Consider the following 26,770-nt stretch of genomic DNA (forward strand, 5'->3'; position numbering starts at 1 on the left):
TCATTTCCCTTTGCCATCCTGCCTAATCTACATGGCTCCGTTGACGGAGCCACATAGTCTAGACACACCCTAAAAGACAGAAAATTAAATATTAGAGCCACTCAGCTTTAACAGTAACATATTCTGATATCTTATGGAAAGTCACTTAAGGGAGACTGGTTAGTCTTAAAATTTTAATATATATTCTTACTTTGTAACTAACTTTGTGGGGAGGGAGGGAGAGGCCCCGTCAGTCCTCCTGGGCTATGTCTACACTGGCGCGATCTTGCGCCAGAGCTATGCAAATGAGGCTAAGCATGGAATACCTACCCTCTTGCGCAGTGCCATTATTCCTGAAAATAATCAGCGTAACAGCATTGTGCAAGAGGGTTTTTTTTGCGCAAGAAGGGGCAGTGTAGACAGTGCCTTCTTGCGCAAAACCCCCTTCCGCAAAAATGGCGGCTCATTAGATATGCAAATGAGGCTCGGCGGTATTCCATGCTTAGCTTCATTTGCATAGCTCTGGTGCAAGATCGCACCAGTGTAGACATAGCTCTGGGTTCTATCTCAGCTCTGGAAGAGGAATCGGTTTTAGTGGGCTACATCAGGGTGCAGATACATTTCAGCTCTATGTAAGAACATTGGAATGGCAATACTGGGTCAGTGCAATGGTCCTTCTAGCCTAGTACCCTGTCTTCCCACTGTGCCCAATGCCCAGATGCTTCAGAAGGAATAAACAGAAGAGGCAATCATCATGATCCATCCCCTGTTGCCAATTTTGTTTTGTTTTAAATCTGCCTATACATTTAATTGGGTTGGCTTCTTGTGTTATGTTAGCGAAGGAATGAATAACATTTCCTTATTCTATTTTTCCACCCCATTCATGATTTTCTAGACCTCTTACACATTTCCCCCATTCTTCAGTCATTTCTTCTCCAAGCTGAAAAGTCCCAGTATTCAAGATGTGTGCATACAATGACTTTATATAGAAGCTACATGGTATTTTGTCTTATTAGCTATTCCTTTCCTTATTAGTGACTCCCAATATTCTGTTAGCTTTTTAATTTTTAGAGTGCCACTGCACCTTGAGGAGATATTTTCAGGGAACTACCCACAATGATTCCAAGATCTCTTTCTTGAGTGGCAACAGCTATCATTTTTGTTTTCATGATGACCCAGCAATATTTCAATTGCTTGAATGCCCAGCGTTTGTTCTTTTAAATCACACCTCCACCCTCTTTTTATAACAAACTCCCTGCCCCAAAGACAAAACTGCAAGCAGCTCAAACTCTATTGCATTTAAGAACTGCCTCTGGAGTCAGGGCATGGGCTTTAAGCAGACCTCAAGTATGAAATCTAGAGGTTCAAAGTCAGGAGGGGGGACTATCGCCGCTCTTAACTCCCCATAAATGGAGCCCTTGTTGCAGAGCAACACATACGTACATACACACAAATTAATTTAGCCTCACAATACTCTAGTGAGGGAGGGATTGTTGCCCCATTTATACAGGCAGAGAAACTGAAGCACAGGGGAGATTAGTGACAAGCTGAGGGTTAGACAAAACCTCAGTATCAGAGCCAAGAATAAAATGGAGGCGTCTCACCTTCCAAACCACCTCTCTGGCTGAAATGCAGCTCCTATTGCTGAGGATAAATAAGGAGCCAAGCATGCTGTAGTCATTTGCCTTTGCTTTTTCACATTTGATCCATTAAGCTCTTCAGTGCACAGCAGCCTGTAGTGAGCCGTTACTGTGCAACAGGTGCAACTATAGGCTACACATGAGTGCATCTGAACTGAAGCAGCAGGCACAGTTGTGCTCATTGAGGTAGGTCTGTACTGCAATTAAACACCCACAGCTGGCCCATGATAGAAACTCAAGCTTGTGGGGTCTCAGGCTGTCGGGCTGTTTAGCTGAGGTCTAGACGTTCAGCTTGGGCTGCAGTCTGTGCTCTGGGGCCTTCCCCCTCATAAGGCCCTATACCTGGGTTCAAGCCTGAGGTGTCCCCATGAGCCCAAGTCAACTGCCACCCTATGTGGTACTAAAACTCAAGCCCCCTACATGGCTGCTACTTCTCAGCATTCTCTGGGTAGCCATGGGCTTATGCATGATTCTCATTGTACTAAAAAGACTCTTTGCTATGCATTCCCCACTTAGGCCTTTCCACTGCTATTAGGCAGGATTCATCATCATTCTCCCTCCCTCACAATGAGGTTCTCTGGGCCCCAGACCCACTGTTCATTTTTTACCACGTACTCTTTGTTGACTGTAAGTTAGAATATTAAGATCAAGGACATTACAACCAAAAGGACACTAAAATCAAAATGGAGTCTTGAGTTTTACACAGAAATAAAAATGGAACCCAAAGGACTAAAAGACTTTTGCTGCCAAAAACCATCGTCTGCACACAGCACGTGGCTGTGCACACAACACTGTTGCTCTGCACATGGCACTAAAATCTGTACCAGGAACGCTAATCTGCACCCAACACTACACCTTGTGCACTAGAGACGCTCCTGCTGTTTTCCCGCCTTGGGATCATTATAAGCTCAGTTCCCTGAAGGGATCGGGCTCCTCCTCCTGCTCCTGGCTCCTGCTTCTTTCTCATCTTCCAGTAGCTGACAGTTTGGATCGCTGTTGAAGAAGAGCCGTGGTGAAGGCTGGGACGTGCTTCCCAACAGACCAGACCAGACTCAATTCCACAGCTACCTATAGGATGCATTAGCTCACTACTGTGGCAATTGCCCAGCATTGTGGGTTATAGCTACCTGTAGCTCCGGACCGAGAGCAGCTGCCTATCACCCAGTTCCAGTCCAACTATTGTGGCGAAGGCCCTATTTTGAAGCTGAGAACTGATTACCATCGGGTGCCTGTGTAGCATACCTACCATCATACCATCGACGAATCATCAATTGGACTCCTCAGTGTTCCCCTCTGAGGCTGCCTATGCCAATGGGTTGAAGGTCCTGAGCCTCGGCTGTCATCTGACTTTAGAACAGACTGAGTATAGTGCTTTTTTGTTTAGTTATACTGTGCTATCTTCTATTACTTCTGGGGTGAGGGGTTGGTTTATGCAGTGTTGAATTCTGGGGTTATTCTTTGTGTTGTTACCTGTTATATTCAATATATCTTTTAAATTTGACACTCGTGTCTGTGCTTATTTCGGACTGGAGAAATCTGCTGGTGATAGATACGGTTATTTCCAGGTCGGACCACCTTCTGGGACAAAGGCATTTTCCATCTATTGGCCCCGCACTAAACTTAGTTTCCTAGTGTGCCTTTGCTAGTAACATCTTCTTCAGGACCATGCAGGATCTGGCCTTATAGACAAATAAGAGATACAACTAGTAAAAAATATCTATAATAACCTCAGCTCTGCAATTGCTCCAGATTCCGCTCTAGGATCTGAACTTATGAGCTATAGGCTGAGCTAAACTGGAGACCTGCAGCAGTTTCTATATGATGCAGTGCAGCAGTGTTGGTGAACTCTTCAGTCGCGTGCAAGTTTAGTGAAGGATGCGCGTTATGCACAGATATGAACTTAAACACTGCTCATCTCTTCTTTGCTGTACTTCCATGACAGTGCAATTACAGAGAATGGCAAACCATTCAATGATATGTAACCCTTGTGCCGGTAGCAGTTGGTAGACAGAAGGGCTGGATTCAGTATCTAGGGGGAGTCTTTCATTAATGCAACCAAACTGGCTTGATTCCTCACCCAGTAAACTGGGAAAATTTCAACCTACCCACTGGAGGCCTTCAGAGGCCATTCTTTCCCTCTCACAAACCACTGAGTCGGAGATAGAAGCAATCTGTTTAATAATAGTAATCTAGAATTAATCTAAAGAAACACACATAAACAAAGAATATCCATAAACAGGACAATCATCCCCAGAGTCTGCTAGATGGAGTCCTTTCCTTCAAGATCTTTAGTCCAACCCTCAACTCATAGGCTGTGTCTAGACTGGCAAGTTTTTCCGCAAAAGCACTTGCTTTTGCGGAAAAACTTGCCAGCTGTCTACACTGGCTGCTTGAATTTCTGCAAGAACACTGACTTTCTATTGTCTGAAATCAATGCTTCTTGCGGAAATACTATGCTGCTCCCGTTCGGGCAAAAGTCCTTTTGCACAAAGCTTTTGCGCAAAAGGGCCAGTGTAGACAGCTCATATTTGTTTTGAACAAAAAAGCCCCGATCGCGAAAATGGCGATCGGGGCATTTTTGTGGAAAAGCGCGTCTAGATTGGCACGGACACTTGTCCGCAAAAAGTGCTTTTGCGGAAAAGCGTCCGTCCCAATCTAGACACTCTTTTCCGCAAATGCTTTTAACGGAAAACTTTTCCATTAAAAGCATTTGCGGAAAATCATGCCAGTCTAGACGTAGCCATATAGTTTGCCTTCCCTCTACTTCAAACACCCCACTCATGGCTCTGTCCAGTCAGTGCAGACCCAGAGTTTATAGGTACATCATCATGAAGTCTCCCCTTGTTGAGCATGGGGCAAAGCCATCTGCTCATTGCTCCTGTTGGCTGCCTGCTGCTCCTGCCGCCCACTCCCACCAGCCACCTGCCAACTTTGTGGTGGATTTGGCTCTGAGCCAAATCTAGTGATTTTAGCTCTCGGTGATTTCAGCTCTTGGTCCAAAGCAAAATCTAGACACACCCACACCCAAAATGCCAGCATCTACTGCAATATATTCAAAATAATAAAAGAGAGATTTCTTATGGAGTCTGTTCTAGTGCTATCATTAGAATGGGGAGGGGAAGAGAGAAAAACAGGTTGAACAGTCTTATAGCCTAGAGGGCATGCAACCTGCTGATTCAGAGTCCTGCTCTCCACATGGTTAACTTCACAGAGCTTTGGCAGAAGGGCCCTTGTACATCCAAGGTTCTTTACACTGACAGTCTCTCACCTTTTGAACTGAGTTAAACACAGTCTGACTTTTCTGCATTCCTACAATAACTGCAAGCATTGGTGATCATCTGAATTGAGATCACCTCACAATTGTGAGATCATCTCACAATTTCTGCATTTAATGTTAACAAAGTTTGTGACCCCCACAACAGCCAGATTGGGTATAATGGGCAAAACACCATTGTAACAATTGAATATCTAGCAGACCAAAGCAAACTGAGTGAACTGTATTTACATAAATACACTCAGGATATCTTTCCCATTCCAGCTGGCTATAATGGAAGCATCAATTCAGACCCTGCTTACAGATGCAATAGAACATACAATCAACTACCATCTGATTCCAGGTAATCCATAGGAAAACCTCTTAAAATACAGTAATTCAGTCTATGGGCCTCATTCAAAGCTCTTTGATTTTTTTTTTCTGGGAAAAGATGTAGCTGACTCTTAGACACATATCTGATACTGTCCTGTTTTCTTCTTCACAAGATGATGGCTGAAGAAAATTAAATTGAAACAATATCAAGGGCAGTTAGTGTTGGATATCTGGAACAAATACTCAACAGTGATATCTAATGGAATAGTTATCAAAGTGAAATGGTGGAAGTCACATTTGGTTCAGTTAATTTAAAACTAAACTGAACAAAAGATCAGTGTATAAAATGGAGAAAGCAGTTCTGCATTGGCTAATTATGAAACCAGATCCTTTGCATTAGAATTTTGCCAAGAACTTCAACTTTTCCTAGTGAAACTCTATGATGGTAATTTCCTCCACATGTGTTCAGACCCAGAGATTTCAGGTACAATCAGAACTCCAAATCTTCTCTGGTAAGTCTTAATAAATTATTCCTTCTGGTTCTAACAGCAAGTACTTCTTCAATAGAGGTGGAATGGAAAGTGAAGGGACTCCTTTGTGGCACCTTTTGTACAATACTTGTCTAATAGCACATCTTGATAAATGCAGGAGAGACCGTGGTGAATTACTGCACATGGTGAAGAGAGAATCATAGAAATCTCTGTGCCGCTGCAAAGACAAAACAAATGTATTTTTCAGAAATCCAGCTCTCCCAGACAGCTGGAAAAATCTGGAGAAAAATGTTTATAATACCCATCTCATAGGTCAATGATATATTTTGCAGCAATGACATAATCAAACTATGGAGCAGTGGCATCTGTGATGGGGATATGATTCCAGCTCAGGCCCACTGACAGGGAAGGCAAAGAGGGCAACTGCCCTAGGACCCAAGGATTCAAAGAGCACTGGGCAGAGCCCTGTGGGGTGCTACAGACCCCTAGGCGGTGCACTCTGCACAGTGCTGAGGAGCTGGGGAAGGCAGAGGGCCCCAGTGTGAGTGGCATTGAGAGAATTGGAACAGTTCCAAAAATGGAATTTCCATCCCACAGGAAATGTTGACATTTTGAAATTATTTTCTGTTCCAAAAATTCAAATGGAAAGGTAAAATATAAAAAGAAAAAGAATGAATAGAATGAAAATTCTGAAGAGTTCTGACTCGGAAATGTCAAAACTGAAAATTCATCATTTCAAAGTGATATGTTGATGTGGGCAATCATTGTCCTTAAACTGAAAACAGAAACGTAATGACTTTTTAAGACCAAACAAAACAAAACTTGTCATTCATTTAAAAAATGCTGGTTTGAAATGAAAATGGATTTTTAAATACATTTTTCTAGAAAAATCAATGTTTTGTGTTCAGAACTTGTATTTTCTGACAAGAAAAAAAATCATTGTTGACTATACAATATTTTTCTGTGGGGAAACTTTTCACATTAAAAAGTGTCAAATATCTCTGTTTATCCTGCTGTGTGCTCCCTCAGATATCCTGAATATTCCACATTGCTGTGAAATTCTCAGTGCTGCTGCTTATAACCTGCACTACATTCTCCATGTCCTGTTTCTGTGTGCAAGACATTTTATAGCACTTGTTCTTTCCTCTTGAGTTAGGCTTTCAAAAGCATTATCTGTAATTACAATCACTTTTCTGTGCCTGCGTGGAAATGTTAGGGAGGCAAACACTGCAGACGTAAGTGGAAGTTCATTAAAAGCTTACCTCAAAGACGTCATCAGGTATAGCTGCTCTCCACTTTGATGTTGACTTGACATGTTCGTATGAATTAATGACAACCTCAATGGCTTTTGGGTGGGAATGACAGGCCTGCAGCACCTGCAGGAGGGAAGCAGACATAAGTCTTTAAATTTCAGTAGCACCTACCAGCTGCATGAAAAGATGGCTGTTTACAATCTAAATGGACAGACCAAGGATGGGAGAGGGAAAAGAGATGAATTGCTTGTCTCAGGCCAGATAGCAGATCAGTGCCACAGTCAGGAACAGGAAAGAGTTCTCACAGTTCTTACCACACTGCCTTTATCCATTAGGCCACATATGTGTATCTTCATGAATGGAAGCAACCTTCTCCCTGGTTTCTCAAGGCTGTCAGTCACACATGTACTAACAATTCTCCCACTGTCCTTCCCCCACACAGGGCATAACTTTGACCAATGTTAATCACAGGAGTTTCATGCACACCTCATGCAGAGGTCCCTGAATACGAACAAAAGTAGGAAGGAAGGTAGCTAGCTAGCTAGCTTTAAAATCATGGAAGAGCCCTGGGCACTGTTTTGACTCTAATATGGTTTGTTAATTGAGAGTGGACCAAATACTGCCCTTGCTCATATTCATGCAACTTTGCATTTATTGTGTGCTTACCTTTCAGCAAAGACTTGTGGAGGCATTTATCATGTACGTCTCAGAACACCATTATGAGATAAAATATCACATTACATATTTTACAGATGGCTAAATGATGGCATGGAGACTTGACACTCCGTCATACAAGTGGTCAGTGGCAGAGACAAAAATAAAACACAGGAGGCCAGTAAGTTCTAGGCAATACTCTCTCAAGGGAAGGACCAGTCTGTACTATGAAAACAAGATGGTCTTGACATAGGGACTTCCTCAAACAGGGTGGGTGCTAGCATAGACAAATTCATACTGTATTCCACACTCAGTACAGAAAGCTCTCTCCTCATTTGGAGTAATGATAACTACATCTATCTATCACATCTTGATGAGTGCCTTGAATTTGCAGACCTTTAGAAATTCTCTGGCGGGAGTCTTGCAAATAGTTTGATCTTCCTTCCCACTATCTCCCAGTAGTTACCTCTATTTGACTTTACCCATTTATACGGCATATTATCATAGGACTAAAACTCAAATGTGATACCTTCGAATTTCAGGGATAAGTGATTCATCATAAATTTATAGATTTCAAGGTGAGAAGGGAGTGGTAGATCACACTGTCTAGCCTCCTTTATATATCACAAACTATTAAATATTGCCTGGTTCCTCCTATCCTGAGCCCAATAAGTTGGGTTAGTTAGACCAAGGCATATCAGTATATCTGAAATGAGGAAAGTGGGTTAGATCTGGATCCTTAGAATCAACACTTACAGTTCCTAGTTGTCTCCAAATCCAAATAAGGGTCTATATCTAGCATCTATTTCTGCTCTCTTGGAGGAATGAGAAGGTGCAAATCTCATGAAAACATCTGATCTTGCAAGATTTTTGTCTTTTTGGGCAACAGTCTCATACGAACAGATCACAAGGTTTTGGCACATCAAATCCAGATTCAAACCCTAATCTTATTTGAACTCAAATATGAAATTTGGATCAGGCCCCTATGCTAATCCAGATCAAAATATCATCTCTTCACTCTAATGCTTTGTCTACACTGGCAATCCAGCAACAAAGCTTTCATCATTCACGGGTGCTGAACCCTCTCCCTGCCCATAACAAAAGCTTTGCCACAGCAAGTGCTATTGCTCCTGGGAACTGTAAGTATTTTGTCTGCAAAAGCGCCAGAAAAAGCCACATAGCTGTGTTGTGTAAATGAAGCCCAACCATTGCACCATATACAGCCTTCACCTTGTGGAACTGTGGAGGATATATTCTAGCTGCTCCATGATTCAGTAAAAGTTGGTAGCAGATTTCAGGCTGGGCAGCTGGCCTCACAGATGTCACTTTCAGAACATATTGTATGGGGGCACAGCCGTTGATGTCCATCAGGTTTGCTTCAGCCCCAGCCTCGAGCAACAGGTGCATCAGCACATGGTCACAGTTCCAGGCAGCCTTGTGGAGTGGCGATTTGAAATCTTCATCACGAGAATTAACTTCAGCTTTATAGTCTAACAGCATCCTACAGATTAGGTGGTGATCTGTACTATACTCCTGCTCTTTAAACCGAAGGGCCCAGTAAACTGCACAGGCCAGTGGAGTTTCCATGTGGTTATTGACAGCATCAACATCTGCTCCTTGGTCCATATAAAATGCCACCAGTTCAGGGATGCCAAAACGTGCCACTGTGTGCAGGGGAGTCTCTTTATCCTGATTATTTGTTTTGATGTTCACATTTGCTCCTGTTAAGAAGAATCAAGGGAGACAATTGCTAAAACACACGTTGACTTTCTAAGCCAGTTTCACAAAGATGCTTCACATGATGGCCCTGTTCTGTAACCTATGTGTCACTTATTTTATCTTCTTTCTTCACCTCTTAGTCTCCTCTTTCTATGCATTCATCTCTACCTAAGGTTTTATAAGGTCACCAATCAAAAAAGCAAACCTCAACATCTCTTGCTTTCTAGATATGCATACATCTCATTTGGGGTGTCTCTCAAAGTATTTATAGCACACATATCATCTTGCTTGCCTGTCTGGCTCAGACGTTCCTCCCAAAGGGCCACCTGATCTCCACAGCACACTATAGGAAGGAGAAAAATGTGTCAAGAGAACGGTGGCTCTCCTGCTCAAATACCATGTTAACTGGTACAGGATCAGAACATGATAGGACATTAGGAAAAACTTTTCCACCTGTCAAGATGGTTAAGCACTGGAATAAACTGCATATGGAGGTTGTGAAATCTCCATCACTGGAGATTTTTAAGAGTAATTAGACAAACACTTGCCAGGGTTGGCCTATATAATTCTTAGATCTGCCATGAGTGCAGGAAACTGGACTAGATGACCTCTTGAGAGTCCCTCCAGTCCTATGATTCTATGATGTGACCTCTCAGTCAAGTTGCATAGACCTTGAAGATTGGCTTCCCATTGCAAGAGAAATCAGAATCTGGGTATATTCTTAGTGCAGCTTGTTCATTATACACTGTCTACATACGTTCTTGAACAGAGATGGTCACAAACAGTATGCAGGCAAGCTCCCCTTTCAGGAACTTAAGCATAAGAACCTTGCCCAGTTCTCAGAGAGCAACCCTGGCTCCAAGAATTGACTCCTCTTAGAAGAATGAAAGCACAGAACAAGCTGCCTTCTTGTCACAGGTCTCCCCAAAAGAAATTTCAAAGCACAACTAACAACAATACAGTATTTCTTCAAAGACTGGTCACTACAAGTACGATAAAAAAAATCATAATACTAAATGACATTGCAATCTGGTGGCTCCAGCCATAGGATTGGAATAGACTAAAATGACCTCAGACACCAGGGCAGCCCGTCCGATCTATGCCAACTGCAACTGTGAAAGTACAGGAGGGAGAGGATGGTTATGAAGCAGAGTTAGGTGAGAAATAGTTCTTGTATCCTCTGAAATTTTTGGAGATTACATACATTCTCCATTTCCTTATTGGGACAAAACCACAACCTTTCACGGTTTTTCTTTAAAAAAACCCAAAAAAAACCAGAGACGAGAGAGAGCGAGCAAGCATAGAACGCCTATGAGGAATAGCTAATAAGGATGGCTAGGGCACTCACCTTGGTGGTAAGGGGGATCAGGCAGAACAGTGACTTGATCACCCACATCCAAGATGAGTGACCCAATGACGGGGCTATCAGCACTCTGTTTTTCTGTTCAATGAATATTTAACTGTTTATACAAAGACCAGCTCCAAAAAGAGAGGTTGGGAGACATCTGTCCCACAATAACCAATGATCCATTATTTAAGGCAGCCACCTGGGCTACATGAGATTCAGATTCAAAATCTGGTCTGAGTCAGGGAAAGCAGGGTCTTGAATGTGGTTTTCTATATCCTAAATTAGTGATCTCCAAACTTTTTAACCACAAGATCAGCTTTTCAATTTAAGTGCAGTGTAAGAGCTACCTCAAACCCAAATACCCTTGCCCCGCTTCTTTTCCACCCCTTTTCAGAGGCCCTGCCCCCTGCTCTACCCCTTCTCCAAGACCTCACCCTGCTCACTCTCTCCCCCTTCCTTCCTGAACCTCATCCACTTTCATCAGGCTGGGGTAGGGGATTGGGGTGCAGGCTCTGGTCTTGGGCCAAGGGGTTTGGAGTGTGGGAGGGGCTCAGGGCTTAGCCCAGGGTGTGGGATTGGGGTTCAGGAAAGGTTTCAGGATGCAAGCTCTGGGAAGGAGTTTGGGTGCAGGGGGATTCCTGTCTAGGACAGGAGGCTGGGTGCAGGAGGAGGTTCAGGGCTGGGACAGGGATTTAGTATGCAGGCTCTGGCTGGGCACCACGTAATTAAGACAGTTCCTTGGGGGTGGAGCAGTGGGGTTAAGGCAGGCTTCCCCCTGCCTGGCCCTGCACACTTCCTGAAAGCAGCTGGCATGTTCAGCAGTGCTCCATGGCTCCATGTGCTGCCCCTCATCTACAGGCACTGGGCCCACAGCTTCTACTGGGCACAGTTCCGCATTACTGATCAATGAGAGCTGCAGGAGTGGTGTCTGCAGGCAAGGACAGCATGTGGAGATTCTCTGCTCTGCCTCTGTTAGGGGCTGCAGGGACATGCCAGCCACTTCCAGGAACAGCAATTACCACAGGGATAATTCTTCCAGCCATGACAGGTTAGGCATTTTAGAACTCGCTACTCAATGAATTACATTTAAGTGTAAGAGAGAAATGAAATTATGAAGTGCACAGACCAGTCGAAAACCAAAAATTACCCACTTTGCAAGCAGTAAAAGAACAACAACAACCCACGTATGTGTTGGGTCAGGAGATGAGAGTGAAGGACAGTGTGGCTGTGTCTAGACTGGCCAGTTTTTCCAGAAAATCAGCCGCTTTTCCGGAAATACTTGCCAGCTGTCTACACTGGCCGCTTGAATTTGCGCAAAAGCACTGACTTCCTACTGTAAGAAATCAGTGCTTCTTGTGGAAATACTATTCTGCTCCTATTCAGGCAAAAGTCCCTTTTGCGCAAAGCTTTTGCGCAAAAGGGCCAGGGTAGACAGCTCCGATTTGTTTTCTGCAAAAAAGCCCCGATCACGAAAATGGCGATCGGGGCTTTTTTTGAGGAAAAGCGCATCTAGATTGGCACGGACGCTTTTCTGCAAAAAGTGCTTTTGCGGAAAAGCGTCCATGCCAATCTAGACGCTCTTTTCCGCAAATGCTTAACACGGAAAACTTTTCCGTTAAAGGCATTTGCGGAAAATCATGCCAGTCTAGACGTAGCTACAGTGTGTGAGAGTGACAGAGATTTGCATTGCCAACCTCCCTCCAATCCTATGTGGAGATGGGGTACACGAGTGGGGGGAGGAGGGACACCCTGACATTAGTGCCCCCCTCTTCTCCCTCCCACAACTGCACAGCAAGCAGGAGGCTCCAGGAGGGCCAGTTCCAAGGCAGGGGGCAGAAGCAGCATCCAGTGGTTAGAGGGGTAACTGAAGTGCCAACACTTGATAGCTTCCTGGCCAAACCAGTCAGGATCACCTGTCAGAGGCTACAAGATCTACTGGGAGATCCTGATCTACTGGTTGGTGACCACTTTCCTACATCATCAGGCTATTTGTTATTCTGGGATCTCTTACTTCCTCCTCTGCCCAGAAATTCCATCCTGAATTTAAGAAACTTGCCCAACAAAAGTTTAGTTGAAGCTGGTACATTTCCCCAAAAGTTTTGGTTGGGTAGAAAAGTTCCTGACCAGATCTACTCAAGAACCTCAGGGGAGGGTGAGAAACCTCAGGCCTAGGGGTCAGATGCAGCCCTTGGCTTCTCTGGATCCAGCCCCCCAAGGCTCACCATTGGAGAGCCCATGCTGGCTCCCTAACTACCCACCCACAGGGCTGGAGCACATAAAATTTACTAGCCTGGACCCTGCAGGCTCTGGTGTGCAATGGGAATGTGGGGAGTGTCTTTCTCCTCAGTCAGGGGCTTCTCACTTTGCTTCTCACTTGTGTGCAGCCACTGACAGATTTTTCTGTGGGTCAGCAGCCCCCAACCCCAAAAAGGTTCCTCCCCCCAATCAAGGCCATGTTGATTTCCAAAAATCTGTAGGAAATTACCCCTAGCAGAGTCTCTGGTAACTCATAATTTTCCCTGAAGTGGAATATAGGGTGGGTACAGAAAAGGGAGCACAGCCAGTAGTGCCCTTTGCAGCCAACCTTTCCAAGAGACTGGGAAGCAGTGTTCTTTGCAAACTGCATGTTTGTGTGGCTGCTCAAGAGAGATTAAAATGCCTCCCAACTGATTATCAGAGTGCCCACAGCTAGGTTTTTGTTTCTACTGGTGGTGCATGTTTGCACATGTCTCAGTGCACACACAAATTTATTCTGCACATTGATGGAAAAAATCTGAACATGGGTAGAAAAGAGTAAAGGAACATTGCTGCCAAGTTGTGTGGAAAGTTTCATGTTCCCTGGGGGGACAGCCAGGGTCCATGGCAATGGCCTCCAAGTTTCCTGTATTCCACTGTAGAGCTAAAAGCCCGTGAGCATGAAATAGTTCGTATTTGGATCAAGACTGAAGCTTCCCAGCATAGCCCTAGTTCTACCTTTTGGGTTCATTCAATTTCACTTCCAAATATGTGCTTGAAATTCTTTCTAGCATAGATTGGGCAGCAAAGAAAAGGGGATACTTTTGACTTCTAATGCCAATAGAAAGCCCAGCACAAATCAACATACCTGACACTGGTTGCTGCAGACATCTCATTTCTAGGGAGTCAAGAAGGAAAAGCATGTTGAATCACACCTTTAAGTAGTGTAAATCAGTGTAGCTCCACTTGAGGCAACATATATATATACAAGGGGCCACCAAATGAAACTAATGGGAAGTAGGTTTAAAACAAATAAAAGGAAGTTCTTCTTCACACAGCGCATTGTCAATCTGTGGAACTCCTTGCCTGAGGAGGTTGTGAAGGCTAGGACTATAACAGGGTTTAAAAGAGAAATAGATAAATTCATGGAGGTTAAGTCCATAAATGGATATTAGCCAGTATGGATAAGGAATGGTGTCATTAGCCTCTGTTTGTCAGAGGATGGAGATGGAGGGCAGGAGAGAGATCACATATGTTCTTATGTAATGTGTCTGTGTCTGTCTGTGAGTCTGTTCAAGAACCCCTCCTAAACAGTAAGAGCTAGGGTTACCAGGTGTCTGGTATTGACCCAGACAGTCCAGTATTCTCACCTCCTGTCTGGTAAAATAAATCAGAAAATACCGGATACCTAAACTGTCTGTATTTTATGATTTTTTTCCCAGCCGTGAGCAAAAATCCTGAGTGTTTATCTGTTTTGGCAGGGGAGCTGTCTGGACGGGAGAAGGAAGACAAATGGTGGATGGCCGCCGGCAGCCTGTTAGGGCCAAAAAGCCTCAAAGGCAGTTCTTAAAGGGGCCATGCTGGTTTTTTTTTTGTAATTTAATTTTTTTTTCAACATCTCTGGTCTCCCCCTTTTTTTCTCAACAGAATATTTTCCCTGTTTTTTTGGGGGGAAGGAGGGGAGTGTTCGGTAATTTGGGTTAAACCATCTGGCAACCCAAGTAAGAGCGAAGGTAACCAAATTTGGTATGCTGCTTCCTTTAAGCCTAACTGAAAACAAGGTCAAGGCTTGGTTATGCCAGGACAACCGGAAGCCCTGGGAAAAAGACTATTTTCCATAACATAGAAAGGGAAAAAGGGAGGGGCTGCTGTTCAGAGGGACGGAATATGAGAGTGATCACTGGGGGCAGCCATACCACTAAGGGACTGGCAAGTAGAGTTCCGCCATCTTGCCTGCCAGCACACGGGTAAATAGCGCCCCTTCCCCAAATTCTTCTTCCTCTGCCCCCAATGGCCGGGGAAGCTGAGAGAGAAAAAACACTCCTGGTAGCTGGGAAGCTGGTGGGAGAAAAGAAAACATCCCTGGTAGCCAGAGTGGGGAGGGAGGCTGGGAGGAGAGAAAATGCCCCCAGCCTCCTGCATTCCCTCTCAACACATCCCCAAACTCCAGCCCTGACTCCTGCACCTCCCCCCCCCCACCCCCACACACACACCGCCAGCCCCCTGCCCTGAAGGACCCAGGCAACACTGGGAAAATCTGCTAGTAGGATTAATAAAACTGCTGCATTTGATGCTAAATTAAATTTCCTGCTGAAACAACAGCACCATCTACTGGGCAATCAGTTTCTTGTTTCTTCTTTTCTCAAAGGAAAAGAAAGGTGAGTAATGTCTGTGTTATTTCTACCAAAACTCAAAGGAGGCAGGAGATTTCTTTCCTGATTACTGTGACTGAGTCTCTGACCGTCTCACTCCATCCTGGCTTCAAACAATTGGCCCTCAATAACTGCAAGCCCCTGCAGAAGCAAAATTAAACTCTGTTTATAAAATAAGCTGACAGATTCCATTTTCTAGAATGGAGGAGAATCAAACTCAGCAGAATCCGCAGCACAGAATAGGCATCATAACATGCTTCCCTTAGTCTTAATCCTATGGATCCCCTACATGGCTATGTCTATGGTGAGCTGATTCCTCTAATTTTCCACCCTCACTAGCCCAGGCAAGATTTTGTGCCAGCATGAAGAATGGGTGAGAAGGAAAAAGTAGTGTGAAAAAAGGGGTCTGGCTCATCAGGCTGAGGGGCAGGATGAAGGTTTTCTAACATGAACAGAGAAGGGGAAACAAAGAAAAACAAGAGCTTCATTTTAGTCACACTGAGCTTGAGTTGTTGGGACAGGCAGTCAGAGAAATCAGACACACAACTGGAGTTGTGAATCTGGGCAGAGCAGGAATGAGAGGCACATCTGTGAGCCTTTAGTACAGGCATGTTAGCTGAAGATGTACTGTTGCCATAACTGTTAATCAGCTGCCATGTTTCACTGCAGAGGTGGTTCCATTGTGTGTGGGATCCCGATATTAAGTTTGCAAAGGAGTTTTCATTTCTAAAGTGCTTTGGGAAGAAAGGTGGGTCTGTAATTCTAAGGTATTATGATGTTAGTGATAAATGGGAGGAGAAAGCCTTTATACCACATACTTCCATTTACATGAATCTTACACTGCATCTGCAAGAGCACATTTGACTTTTTATGCTTTCCTGTGGTAGTGAATCTAACGTCTACAGTGAGGGTTGTTCGCTTCAGGCAGAATGAAGTTGGTGGCATTCATTTTCTTTTCTACTAAACAATATAATAGGTATCTTCCGGCTGAAGGAAAGTGGTGCGGTAATTTATTTGGGATCATAATTGCTTTGCCCAGAAGGCATACGCTGGCTCTGAGAAGTCAGTGTAAGGCAAGGTCTGCAGTAATGGTATATGTAGCAAATGAAACCAAAGAGCTTGCATTTGCCATGATTCTGCTTGTAGGTGGGACTGATAGCACTGCCTGTTGTTCAGATTACACTATTCTTTTCATGATGAGACCCTGTTTTCAGTTGCTTGTAACTTTGCCACACATTAAGCATTTGGGTTGAAATTTCCCATGCTGAGTGTTTGTCTCAAGCAGAATGTTTTTTTGGAAAATTTCAGCCTGAGGGTTTAGTTATTTCTGAGTACAAAGCCAGGGGAAAATATGTGGCTTGGCCCATGTTAAAAAAAACACACCGACCTTTTATTGTAGCAGCTGTAGCATTCCCATGCTTTTCAGTAAAGGTTTTAGATTTGGGGAAGGGGGAGCTTTGTGTCAAGATGGGCCTTCTGCCCTCTTTGTAAAAACTGTCCCAATTTTGGCCAAAGCTTATTTTTTTAAAAAAATCACAGTTTGCACATGCTCAGTAGCTAATTACTACTAGATCTTTGCAACTTAGTTTCCTGAAGACTCTGCCAGCACTGAGCATGCTCCAGCCTATAGCTGCAGGGAGCTGAGCAGGGTTCTCTCTGATATTGCAGTTTCTGGCTGCTCCAAGCCGTTGTGGGTCTCGGTCCAGATACTAGAACTGAAAGGGAGCCCGTCTCTCTTCTGTGCTCTCATTGTCTTTCATGGGTGCCAGACGGTAGAGAAAATTTGCCTAAATCAAATGCAGAGAAGACAGGAGCCAGACTGGGTGCTAGGGAGTGAGACGTAGATTAAGACATGGAGTCCAAGGAGGAAGAGAGACTGGGAACTGAGGGGAGATTGGGACTGACTGGACCAGGAGTTCAGGTCTGGGAGCCAGGGCAGAGTAGAAGACAGGTTGGGCAGGGAGACAACAGGGAGACACTGGCTGTGCCATAGATCAGTGTTTCTTAAACTTTTTAAGACCAAGGAACACCAAACAATATTTTTTTTTAATGAGGAACACCAAGGATTTTTGGTTGAGCCAAAAAAAAAAAAGTCAGGGGGAGGAAGGTTCGGGGGGAAGTTATTGAGGGGAAAAAAAGGTTCAGGGGGAAAGTTACTGAGCAAAAAAAAGTCGTCTGCCCCTTTAAGGGTGGCCAATTTGAATTCTGTTGTGCTCTGTGGCACACCTCTGACTGCCTCACGGCATGGAACACAATTTAAGAAACACTGCTGTAGATTGAGACTAGTTGAGGATGAAGGGGGCAGACTGACTGGCTGGGTAAGGAAGCAGGGATTAGGCATGAGTGGGGCAGTGGGAAGGAGGTGGGAGAGAAGGGAAGACTGGTCTGAGGAGGAAGCAGGGTGTGAAGGGAGAAGTGGGACTGCCTCTGCAAAGAGAAGGGGACAAGGTGTCAGTGCAGGAATTGAGATTGGATGAGGAGCCTAGTGAGGGACAGTGGAGGCTGTGAGGGCAAACCAAGATGGGATGGGAGGAGGAGGAAAACTGGCTGGGTAAAGATACTGGGTGCATGTAGATGACAGATGGGAGAAACTGGAAAAGGCTAAGTAAGGTTACCAGGATTGGGTGGGGATGGGTTAAAACTGGGATGGGAATTTGGGGGGAAGGGGGTGCAAAGGGAGGCAAAATTAGAATTTGCTTTGCAAACTGGAACTAAGGTGAGACATCTGAGAATAGAAAATGGGGTGGCTAAGAGAGGAGAAGATGAGTGGGATGAGAATTCAAGCATGGGGATGAGACAGGACTGGGATAGGAATAGTTTGGAGAGGAAAGTGTAGAAAGGACCACGTTTGGGGGAATGATTATAACCAGGGCTCGACAAATAATGCAATCTACTCGCCCATGGTGAGTAGATTGCAACCCGGAAGAGCCAAGTTAGGGTGATCTGTGCATGCGCAGAACCATCTGCACATGTGCAGATCGCTGGACAGCGCAGCTGGTGAGTGGAGCTCGCTGCGGTTCGGCGAGCCCTGGTTATAACAGCCTGTGTTAGCCTGTAGAGCATTCTCGCCTCCAGAGCCTGGAACAAAAACCTAAATCTCAATGTCTCTGCTGGCAGAAAATATCTGTGAAACTCTTTGGCAAGGTGTCTCGTTTCCCTTTAGTGCTGGTCCACAAGAAAGATAACAACCTACTACTGCTCTCCGTACTTTGTTAACCCAAGTGCAGAGTTCTACGTAAGGGATCTAAAGGTTTCAGCCCTGCTAATAACCCCATGTAGGTGTTAGTATGATGTCATGTTTGTTCTTTCCAGTTGCTTTAAAAAAATAACTTTACACACATAAAACTACATTAAATCCATTTTTAAAGTTGCAATGTCAAACACGCAAAAGTTAGAAAAACTTGAAAAACAATTAATGATCCTGTTTCACTTGAGAAACTAACCAAAATATAGATACTATCATGAGCTTTTGTGGGCATAGCCAATTAGGAAATGGCAGAGTTCAGATTGTCTGTGTATATGCATTATAATACAGACTTGAATTGCATTATCACTTTTTGTTAACAGGATCCCTGCTACATTCAGTGCACAGGATCAGCTTTCTCTAGAGCCGTGGTCCCCAACACGGTGCCCGCGGGCGCCATGGCGCCCGCGGGGGCATTTCTCGGCGCCCGCCAAGTGCTCAGGGCTGGCCTGGCCCCGGGCACGTGGCGCATACGTGGTGCCGGAGCCGCCCCGGGCGCGTGGCGCACTGTGAGCGCCGGCCCCGGGGGCGCCATGGATTCACCCCCCGCGGCGCATGGGGGGGGGGGGAGAAAGCGCTAGCGCCGGCCCCGGGCGCGCGGCGCTTGGGGGAGGGGAGGGGAGAGAGAGCGCCAGCGCCGGCCCCGGGCGCGCGGCGCTTGGGGGAGGGGAGGGGAGAGAGAGCGCCAGCGCCGGCCCCGGGTGCGCGGCGCTTGGGGGAGGGGGGGAGAGCGCCGGCCCCGGGCGCGCGGCGCTTGAGGGGAGAGCGCTAGCCCCGGAATGCGGCTATGGGGGGGCCCCGCCCCTCCGGGCGCCCGGCGGGCGAACGGCCATGCCTCCTGGCGCCCGGCAACCCCAAACGGTTGGGGACCACTGCTCTAGAGGATACGTCAGAGGTGGGAAATGAAGGAAGTGTTGTTGGCAGTACGCTAATGTCATTTGTTGCAAAAGACACTATCATCACGGGGTCTCAAACTCAAGCCCAAAAAGTTGCTTAAGGAGACAGAGAACCTGTGATTGTGAAATGATAAAAAGCTTCAGAGAGGTAGCTGAGTTAGTCTGTAACTGGAAAAGCTTTAAAAACAACCAATAGTCTAGTAGCACCTTAAAGACTAACTAGGGGCTGATAAGAACAATTAGCACCTCCATTGCTTGGTTGGTTGGACAGAGACATCTGCTGGCTGGCACACTACCTAATGACTGAACCAAACAAACAATGGAGATGGTAACTGTTCTTATCAGCCTCTTATAACTTGAAGGCTACGTCTACACTGGCATGATTTTCCGGAAATGCTTTTAACGGAAAAGTTTTCCGTTAAAAGCATTTTCGGAAAAGCGCATCTAGATTGGCAGGACACTTTTCCGCAAAAGCACTTTTTGCGGAAAAGCATCCATGGCCAATCTAGACGCACTTTTCAGCAATAAAGCCCTGATCGCCATTTTCGTGATCGGGGCTTTTTTGCAAAAAACAAATCTCTGCTGTCTACACTGGCCCTTTTGCACAAAAGTTTTTCGGAAAAAGACTTTTGCTCTAATGGGAGCAGCATAGTATTCCCGCAAAAGCACTGACAATCTTACATGAGATCGTCAGTGCTTTTGTGGAAATTCAAGCGGCCAGTGTAGACAGCTGGCAAGTTTTTCCGCAAAAGCAGATGATTTTGCGGAAAAACTTGCCAGTGTAGACACAGCTGAACAATTTATTCGCTGTCTTTTTTCTCCTTTTTTTCCCTGCTCCCGTCACCTTTCCCTTATTTATTCTTGGATCTGGAGTTTTAATACTCCAGTCATCAGAAGAAGTGCGTTTTGCCCACAGAAAAGCTCACGATGCCATCTACATGTTTAGTTATTCTTTAAAGTGTTACCAGACTATTCTTTGGTTTTTTTGTGTAATGATAGATTGTATCATAATGCATATGTACAAAGCGACCAGAATAACGTTGCTCAGGCAACATTAATTCTGATATTTCCTTACTTTTGAGTATTTGACTTAGCAACCTTAATAATGCTTTTCAAAGATAGCTTGTGCGTGTTTTTTAAATAAAGTAAACACACACACACACCTGTAACTTCAGGACAAAGACAAAGGCTTTCAGGGTGGGTGAACTCAAATGAAAAATACTCTCAGTTTATCTATCAAATATACAAATGCCAGCACGCATTGTAGCTGTGTGCATTTACTTTTACTGCAGAGGCCTGCCTACTCTGTGGGCATAAAGACCACTTCTGGCATGAGGAAGGGTATGCTCTGGTGCCCTGGACTGAAATTTCTGTTCTCTGTTCTGCAGCTGAACTGCTGCCCTCCTCTGAGTTGGCTTTGTTTCAGTGGGACTCTATACGCACCATTAGCGAAGCACTAGGGGACAAAGAGGTTATAAAAACATGAAATATGATTATTTGTGTCTTGATGAAATAATACAGAATGTTAAAATCCTGCTACTGTCATGAAACTGTAACACCTTAGGGATACCTCAGAAGTCCTTGACTAAGTTATAGTCTGACTTACCTCTCCAGATGAGCAGCTGGGCACAGGGAACAGAGGCCTTCGTTGCACAGAAGTGTAAGGGTGCATGGCCACTCAGTGAAAAGCAGTTAATTTTCGCTCCGTGGTTACAAAGGATCGTGAGACACTCAACGTTTGCTACCTCACATGCCACATGGATAGCAGCTTTCCCATTTGGCCTGTAGTTGATGGCAGCTTTGTGATCTAACAGTACCATGAGACTCTCCAGATGTCCATACATGGCTGATATATGCAGTCCAGTTGCCCAAGATAATTTTAACTTATAACTAGGCAGCCAATAGCCTGTTAAAAAGTGAAGATAGGTTACCAGGCTTGAATAAAAATCTTTCTGATAAACCACTAAACTAGAACAATTGGAGAGAGGTGGAATGGTATTGGTGTTCAGTTTTAATTTATTTGAATGTAATTTAATCACTTAGGGTCTGGGGTATGCAAAGTGCTCTGGAGTCATAACCTTACTGTCATTAAGCACTGTCAGCATACAGGCTGAATGGATTGACTTTTTTGAGCAGATAGCTGTAGTCTGAGGGTAGGTTTTTTTCCCCTGCAGCCTCCAAGACTGAATAAAAAGGCCTAAAATTCTCAGAGGGGTAGCTGCATTTGTCTGTAACTTTTAAAAGCAATGAGTAGCCCTGTGGCACCCTAGAGAACATAAGAACAGCCATATTGGGTCAGACCAAAGGTCCATCTAGACCAGTATCCTGCCTTCCAACAGTGGCCAATGCCAGATGCCCCAGAGGGAGTGAACAGAACAGGTAGTCATCAAGTGATCCTTCTATTGTCATCCTTTTCCAGCCGCTGACAAACAGAGGGTACAGACACTATTCCTACCCATCCTAGCTAATAAGTATCGATAGACCTAACCTCTATGAATGTATCTAGTTCTTTTTCTGAACCCTGTTAAAGTCCTGATATTCACAACCTCCTCTGGGAAGGAGTTCCACAGGCTGACATTGCATTGTCTGAGGAAGTGCTTCCTTTTGTTTATTTTAAATGTGCTACCTATTAATTTCATTTGGTGACCCCTAGTTCTTATGGGAACAAGTACATAACTTTTTCTTATTCACTTTCTCCATACTGGTCATGATTTTATAGACCTATATCCCCTTAGACTCCTCTTTTCTAAGTGGAAAAATCCCAAACTTGTTTCTCTCTCTTCATATGGCACGTATTTCAAACCCCTAATCATTTTTGTTGATTTTGTTTCTGAACTTTTTTTATGCCAATATATCTTTTTGAGATGAGGTCACCACAACTGTATACAGTATTCAAGGTATAAGTATACCATGGATTTATATAGAGGCAATAAATATTTTCTGTCTTATTCTCTATCCCCTTTTTAATGATTCCTAAAATTGTTTGCTTTTTTGACTAACCGATAAGAGTTCATGAGGTTAATCGACTATTCAATTAACCGATATTTAACATCCCTAACATCCCAAACTACTACACATTGAATGGATGTTTTCAGAGAACTATCTACAATGACTCCAAGATCTCTCTTGAGTGGTTATAGTTAAATTAGTTCCCATCACTTTTTATGTGTAGCTGGGATTATTTTTTCCAATGTGCACTACTTTGTATTTATCAACATTAAAATTCATTTGCCATCTTGTTTCCCAATCATCTAGTTTTGTGAGATCCCTTTGAAGCTCTTCACAGTATGCTTTGTTTTTAACTATCTTGGGCAGTTTGGTATCATCTGCAAATTTTGCCACCTCACTGTTTGCCCCCTTTCTCCAGATCATTTGTGAAAGTGTTGAATAGGATTGGTCTCAGTACAAACCCTTAGGGGACACCACTAGCTACCTCTCTCCATTCTGAAAACTAACCATTTATTCCTACCCTTAGTGGCTAACATGTATAGCCACTAAGGTTCTCTCTAGGCTACGCTGAAGTTTCAAAAGAGGATATGCAAATTCCACAGGAATTTGCATATCTTCTTCCGATCTCACTTTTGAAAGCTCCCCGAAAGTAGTCAGGACGTGGGTTTTTCAGCAACCCTCCCCCTTTTTCAAAAAGCTGCTCTTCCTCAAAATTAGAATGGGGCTAACTCAAATTAGGGATGTTAAATATCGGTTAATTGAATAGTCGATTAACCTCATGAACTCTTATCAGTTAGTTAACTATTCTATAGTCCCCGGGGACAGGGCCGGCAGCCAGTGCAGTCTGGCCCCACTTCTGAGGAGCCCCTGGACACTCTGTGCTGCTGCCTCTGTATCAGCGCAGGATGGCAACCAGCAGCCCCTGTCCAGAGGAGGGGCTGAGCTCTTGGGCCCGGCACAAGCCGAACTGAGCCACACAGCCTGTCCCCTGGCTCGTAATACATTTTAAATGCAGAGCCTCAGCGGGGGTAGATTCTGAACCCAGTGTGATCCAGGACTGAGCTGGGCCGCTGGCCAGCCTGCTAAAAAATTTACTGGCGTGCAATCTATAGCATTAACCTATAAGCTTTTGCTTATTGGTTAATCAACTACACTACTACCTCTCTAACTCAAATGTCATGTCATTTTTGCCAGCCCAGAATTAAGTGAGAGGTTCACGAAGCAATGTCTGGTGGCATATAGGCCAAACCTACTGGCCAGTACTTAGCAGCACACAACAGCACCACTATTTTATCATCGCCACACAGTGCAGTGTCTGTAGTGAGCTTAGAGTGTTTCCTTCCAGCATCCCCATACTTTACCCAAACATGTCTGGTTCTTGATGATTGCACATAGTCTCAAAAGTGATTATTTTAAGATTTTTTTAAAATAATCCGTATAAAAGTAAAATGAAATAATCTGGTGCAGGAACAGCAGGGTTAAGACCTTGTGTTCTGTTCCCTAACCAATATTTCAAGTATAAAATCATACATTAAGACAAAGTTTTCAGTTAAAATTCAGGAAATGCTCTATATAAGATTGCATTGCACATAAATGTAATTTTCTATGTGTCTTCCTCACTGACAGCCCCACCACACCCCATACAGTCATTCTCCTATTCTACACTCCAGATAAATCTATAGGCTTAATACTGCTATGGAATAAAATGTATACCCAAAATATTCAGGATGTATATTGGGATCAAGTTAATTGGAACCTTAATTTCTGCACTTCCTAGCATGTATTCTTTAATGTCACATAAACATAGTTGCATGAAGTATATATACTGTATTAGAGAGAAAAAATAGGAAAGTATAGTATATAACTTGTAATGTTCTTTTCCTCTTACAGTGGGTGTAATTTGCTCTCATAATTAAATTGGCAAATATGTATCTAGAATATGCTTTGTTTGGTAATGTAGTTTACAAAAAAACTCTCTAAAATACTTGATTTTACTTTAAATGCTATAGTCATAAAAGTAGCTGTGAATGCAGCATCCAAATACTGTGCCCATCTACTTCTGAGATGTATCTATCTATTTTGTTGAGAAAGACAAGCTTTACTATGGTCAGTGTAACACAGCTTTATTTAGCTGCAGAATAGCAAGCTGCCTGACTCATACGTCAACCACAAAGTCAGCCAGCTAGATTCAGAGTCCAGAGCCAAGTTTTGATTTTTCAGATACCAAACCGAACCTGTGGGCTGGGAACTAGAAAATTCTTCTTTGAAAACTCTAAATGTACAAATTTGAAATGGACACTCTTGTTAAATAGATGAGTGTAAGCATGAAACACCACTATGCCATTTTTACAATTTTACTTCCTGGAGGCTGCTTGTGTTCCAGTGCGTGGGATATTTCCAGGAGTGATGCAGGATCAGAAAAGTGAAGGAGTTTGGGCAGAGCAGATTAGTCCTATCTGAATCCACCAGCCATTCCCCTGAAGGGAGGAAACAGAGCAGCCATGGGGATATAATATCAGTCTGTTCTTACCCTACAGTCATTGAAGTCAATGGGAAATCTCCCATTGAGTTGAATGGTGTAGGGTCAGGGCCTTCATGAGAATGGTTTCTTTCTGCCCTCATAGATCTCCTTTTATCAAAACCTAGTTATTCGGACTGTTCAACAATGACAGGATTTTCCCTAGTCTGTGGAGTGTTCTAAACCCAAAAAGAGAGACTAAATACATTGTCATGATTTGGGGTGACAGGTGCATGTGCCTCATGAGAGTGGAATGACCTCTCCAAATGAAATAGATTTATGGCCATCTTCATTTGATTTACACATTTTAAATAAGGTGGGTTACATTTTTTAGGAACACACAGACTTTCTTTAGCCTTTTCTCTGGCAGCAATACAAGAGACAATCTTTTAAGGTGTTATATTCATTTCCTTGGATGGGATCTGAACAATATATTCATCATTGTTCAGATCCCATTCAAATAAAACAAACATTGTGTACCAGCATTGTCTCTTTGAAACCAGAAAGCAAAAACCATGTGCCAGATACACAGGAAATAAGCAAAGGTGAGATTATTAGCCTTTCTTCAAACACAGATAGAAAAGGTCGTTTATGGTGCTAGCTGAGAGATTGAACTAAAGGAGTTTTTTTCCATTTGAATTTAATAACAGAAAACGGTTATTTTACTCTTTTCTTTTAGATTACTGCTGCTGCTTACTTTCATTTGTAGAAAGTAAATATTGGGGTGTTGTAATGCTAGCTGAACATAAAACATGCTTTATTGCTTTAAGACATACATTTGTTGGAAATTGGTCAGTATCTAGCTATGAACTTGTTTATTTTTTCATCCTGTGATGAGGATTCTCTGGCTGAAGTGTTTGTTTGGACAGTTTTCCCAAGGTGCCAATAGATTACTTATTCTGATTTGACAATGTACTGAGGCATCTCACTTTTGAAAAAGAAATCTTCTCCCATCAAATAACATTCAAAGCCCAGGTCATTTCTCAGGGATTGATCTAAGAGGAACACATTGTATTTTTACTAGAAGCTGAAAATGGGAAGGGTGAAACAATATAGGTTTCTGGGTGAGCTTTTTCATGTGGGTTGCTTGGGTCTATATAGGGAATTGATTGGTATATACCAGTATATTTACACATTCTGGCTGTGCTGTACGGTTCTTTGCAAGTGAAATGAGCAAAGGAATCCCTTTTCCAGGCATTCCTGAACCTACAGCTCTGAAGATGGGGCAGGCGTCCCCCATCTCAACCTAACCCACCAGACCAGATGTAAGGAGCTTCTGAAAAAGGATGCACAATTCATTGGTATTACACCAGTGTTTTTAGCTCCTGGTGACTTACATGGCCACAGAGTGGTATTAACCCATTAGTTTTAATCTCCTTGTAAATATATTAGGAGTCATCAAAGGCTATTCTAAGTAGCATAAGGCCGAGCTACCTTTGACTAGTTAGGTAGGTTATATCTCCCTAATCAATTAAAGTTGTAACATTTTGAAGGGATAAAACACAATTACTACTGCAAAAGTAAGTTACTAAGACCAGTTTGTTTAGGGTTACAAATGCAGCAGCAGCAGTTTCTACTTTTACCTTGTTTGTATGATGCCAAAATCAGGTTCTCATCTTCCACTTCAAACACTGTATCCACATCTATTTGTTTTTGTATCAAAAGATCTTCCAGTGTTTTGTAGTCATTTGATTTTAGAGCTTCAAGAAAAGCTTTTTTCACTATCTTGGCAGTCGCAGCCCGAGTAATTCTTTCTTCCATGCTCTCTCCTTCTGTGTATTTTTCACTTGTGTTTATTCTCAACTGTATTTGTTTATATTATGTATGGAGGGGTGCCTTCAGTTCCCTCTAGTGCAGTAGCATGCTGGAGATCTTGTAAACCAGAA

The 26,770-nt window shown here is 43.7% G+C and overlaps 1 protein-coding gene across 2 annotated transcripts; it reads right to left on the bottom strand.

The window, feature by feature from the left end:
• ASB4 (ankyrin repeat and SOCS box containing 4) lies at positions 1–26,770 on the bottom strand. 2 transcript variants are annotated; one of them, XM_075922336.1, is made up of 6 exons: positions 26,468–26,770; positions 21,024–21,323; positions 13,774–13,803; positions 8,834–9,324; positions 6,959–7,072; positions 1–5,913 (listed from the first exon to the last, which is right to left on the bottom strand). In XM_075922336.1, the coding sequence occupies exons 1-6, from the start codon at positions 26,643–26,645 to the stop codon at positions 5,725–5,727; spliced, it is 1,302 nt and encodes a 433-aa protein (XP_075778451.1). In that variant the 5' UTR covers positions 26,646–26,770; the 3' UTR covers positions 1–5,724. The 2 variants fall into 2 exon arrangements, with proteins under 2 accessions (XP_075778451.1, XP_006114596.1); XM_006114534.3 differs by lacking the exon at positions 13,774–13,803 and having other exon boundaries at positions 2–5,913.

Source organism: Pelodiscus sinensis, chromosome 2 (assembly GCF_049634645.1).
Source record: "Pelodiscus sinensis isolate JC-2024 chromosome 2, ASM4963464v1, whole genome shotgun sequence".
Taxonomy (NCBI): domain Eukaryota; kingdom Metazoa; phylum Chordata; order Testudines; family Trionychidae; genus Pelodiscus; species Pelodiscus sinensis.

Excerpts from the sequence above, each read along its gene's own strand:
- ASB4 (XM_075922336.1), bottom strand. The coding sequence starts at position 26,645 with ATGGAAGAAAGAATTACTCGGGCTGCGACTGCCAAGATAGTGAAAAAA. Across the intron at positions 9,325-13,773 it reads TCTGCAGCAACCAGTGTCAG|GAGCAAATGTGAACATCAAA; the intron begins GTATGTTGATTT and ends TCTTCTTAACAG. Across the intron at positions 7,073-8,833 it reads ATCCTCCACAGTTCCACAAG|GTGCTGCAGGCCTGTCATTC; the intron begins GTGAAGGCTGTA and ends TCCCTCCTGCAG.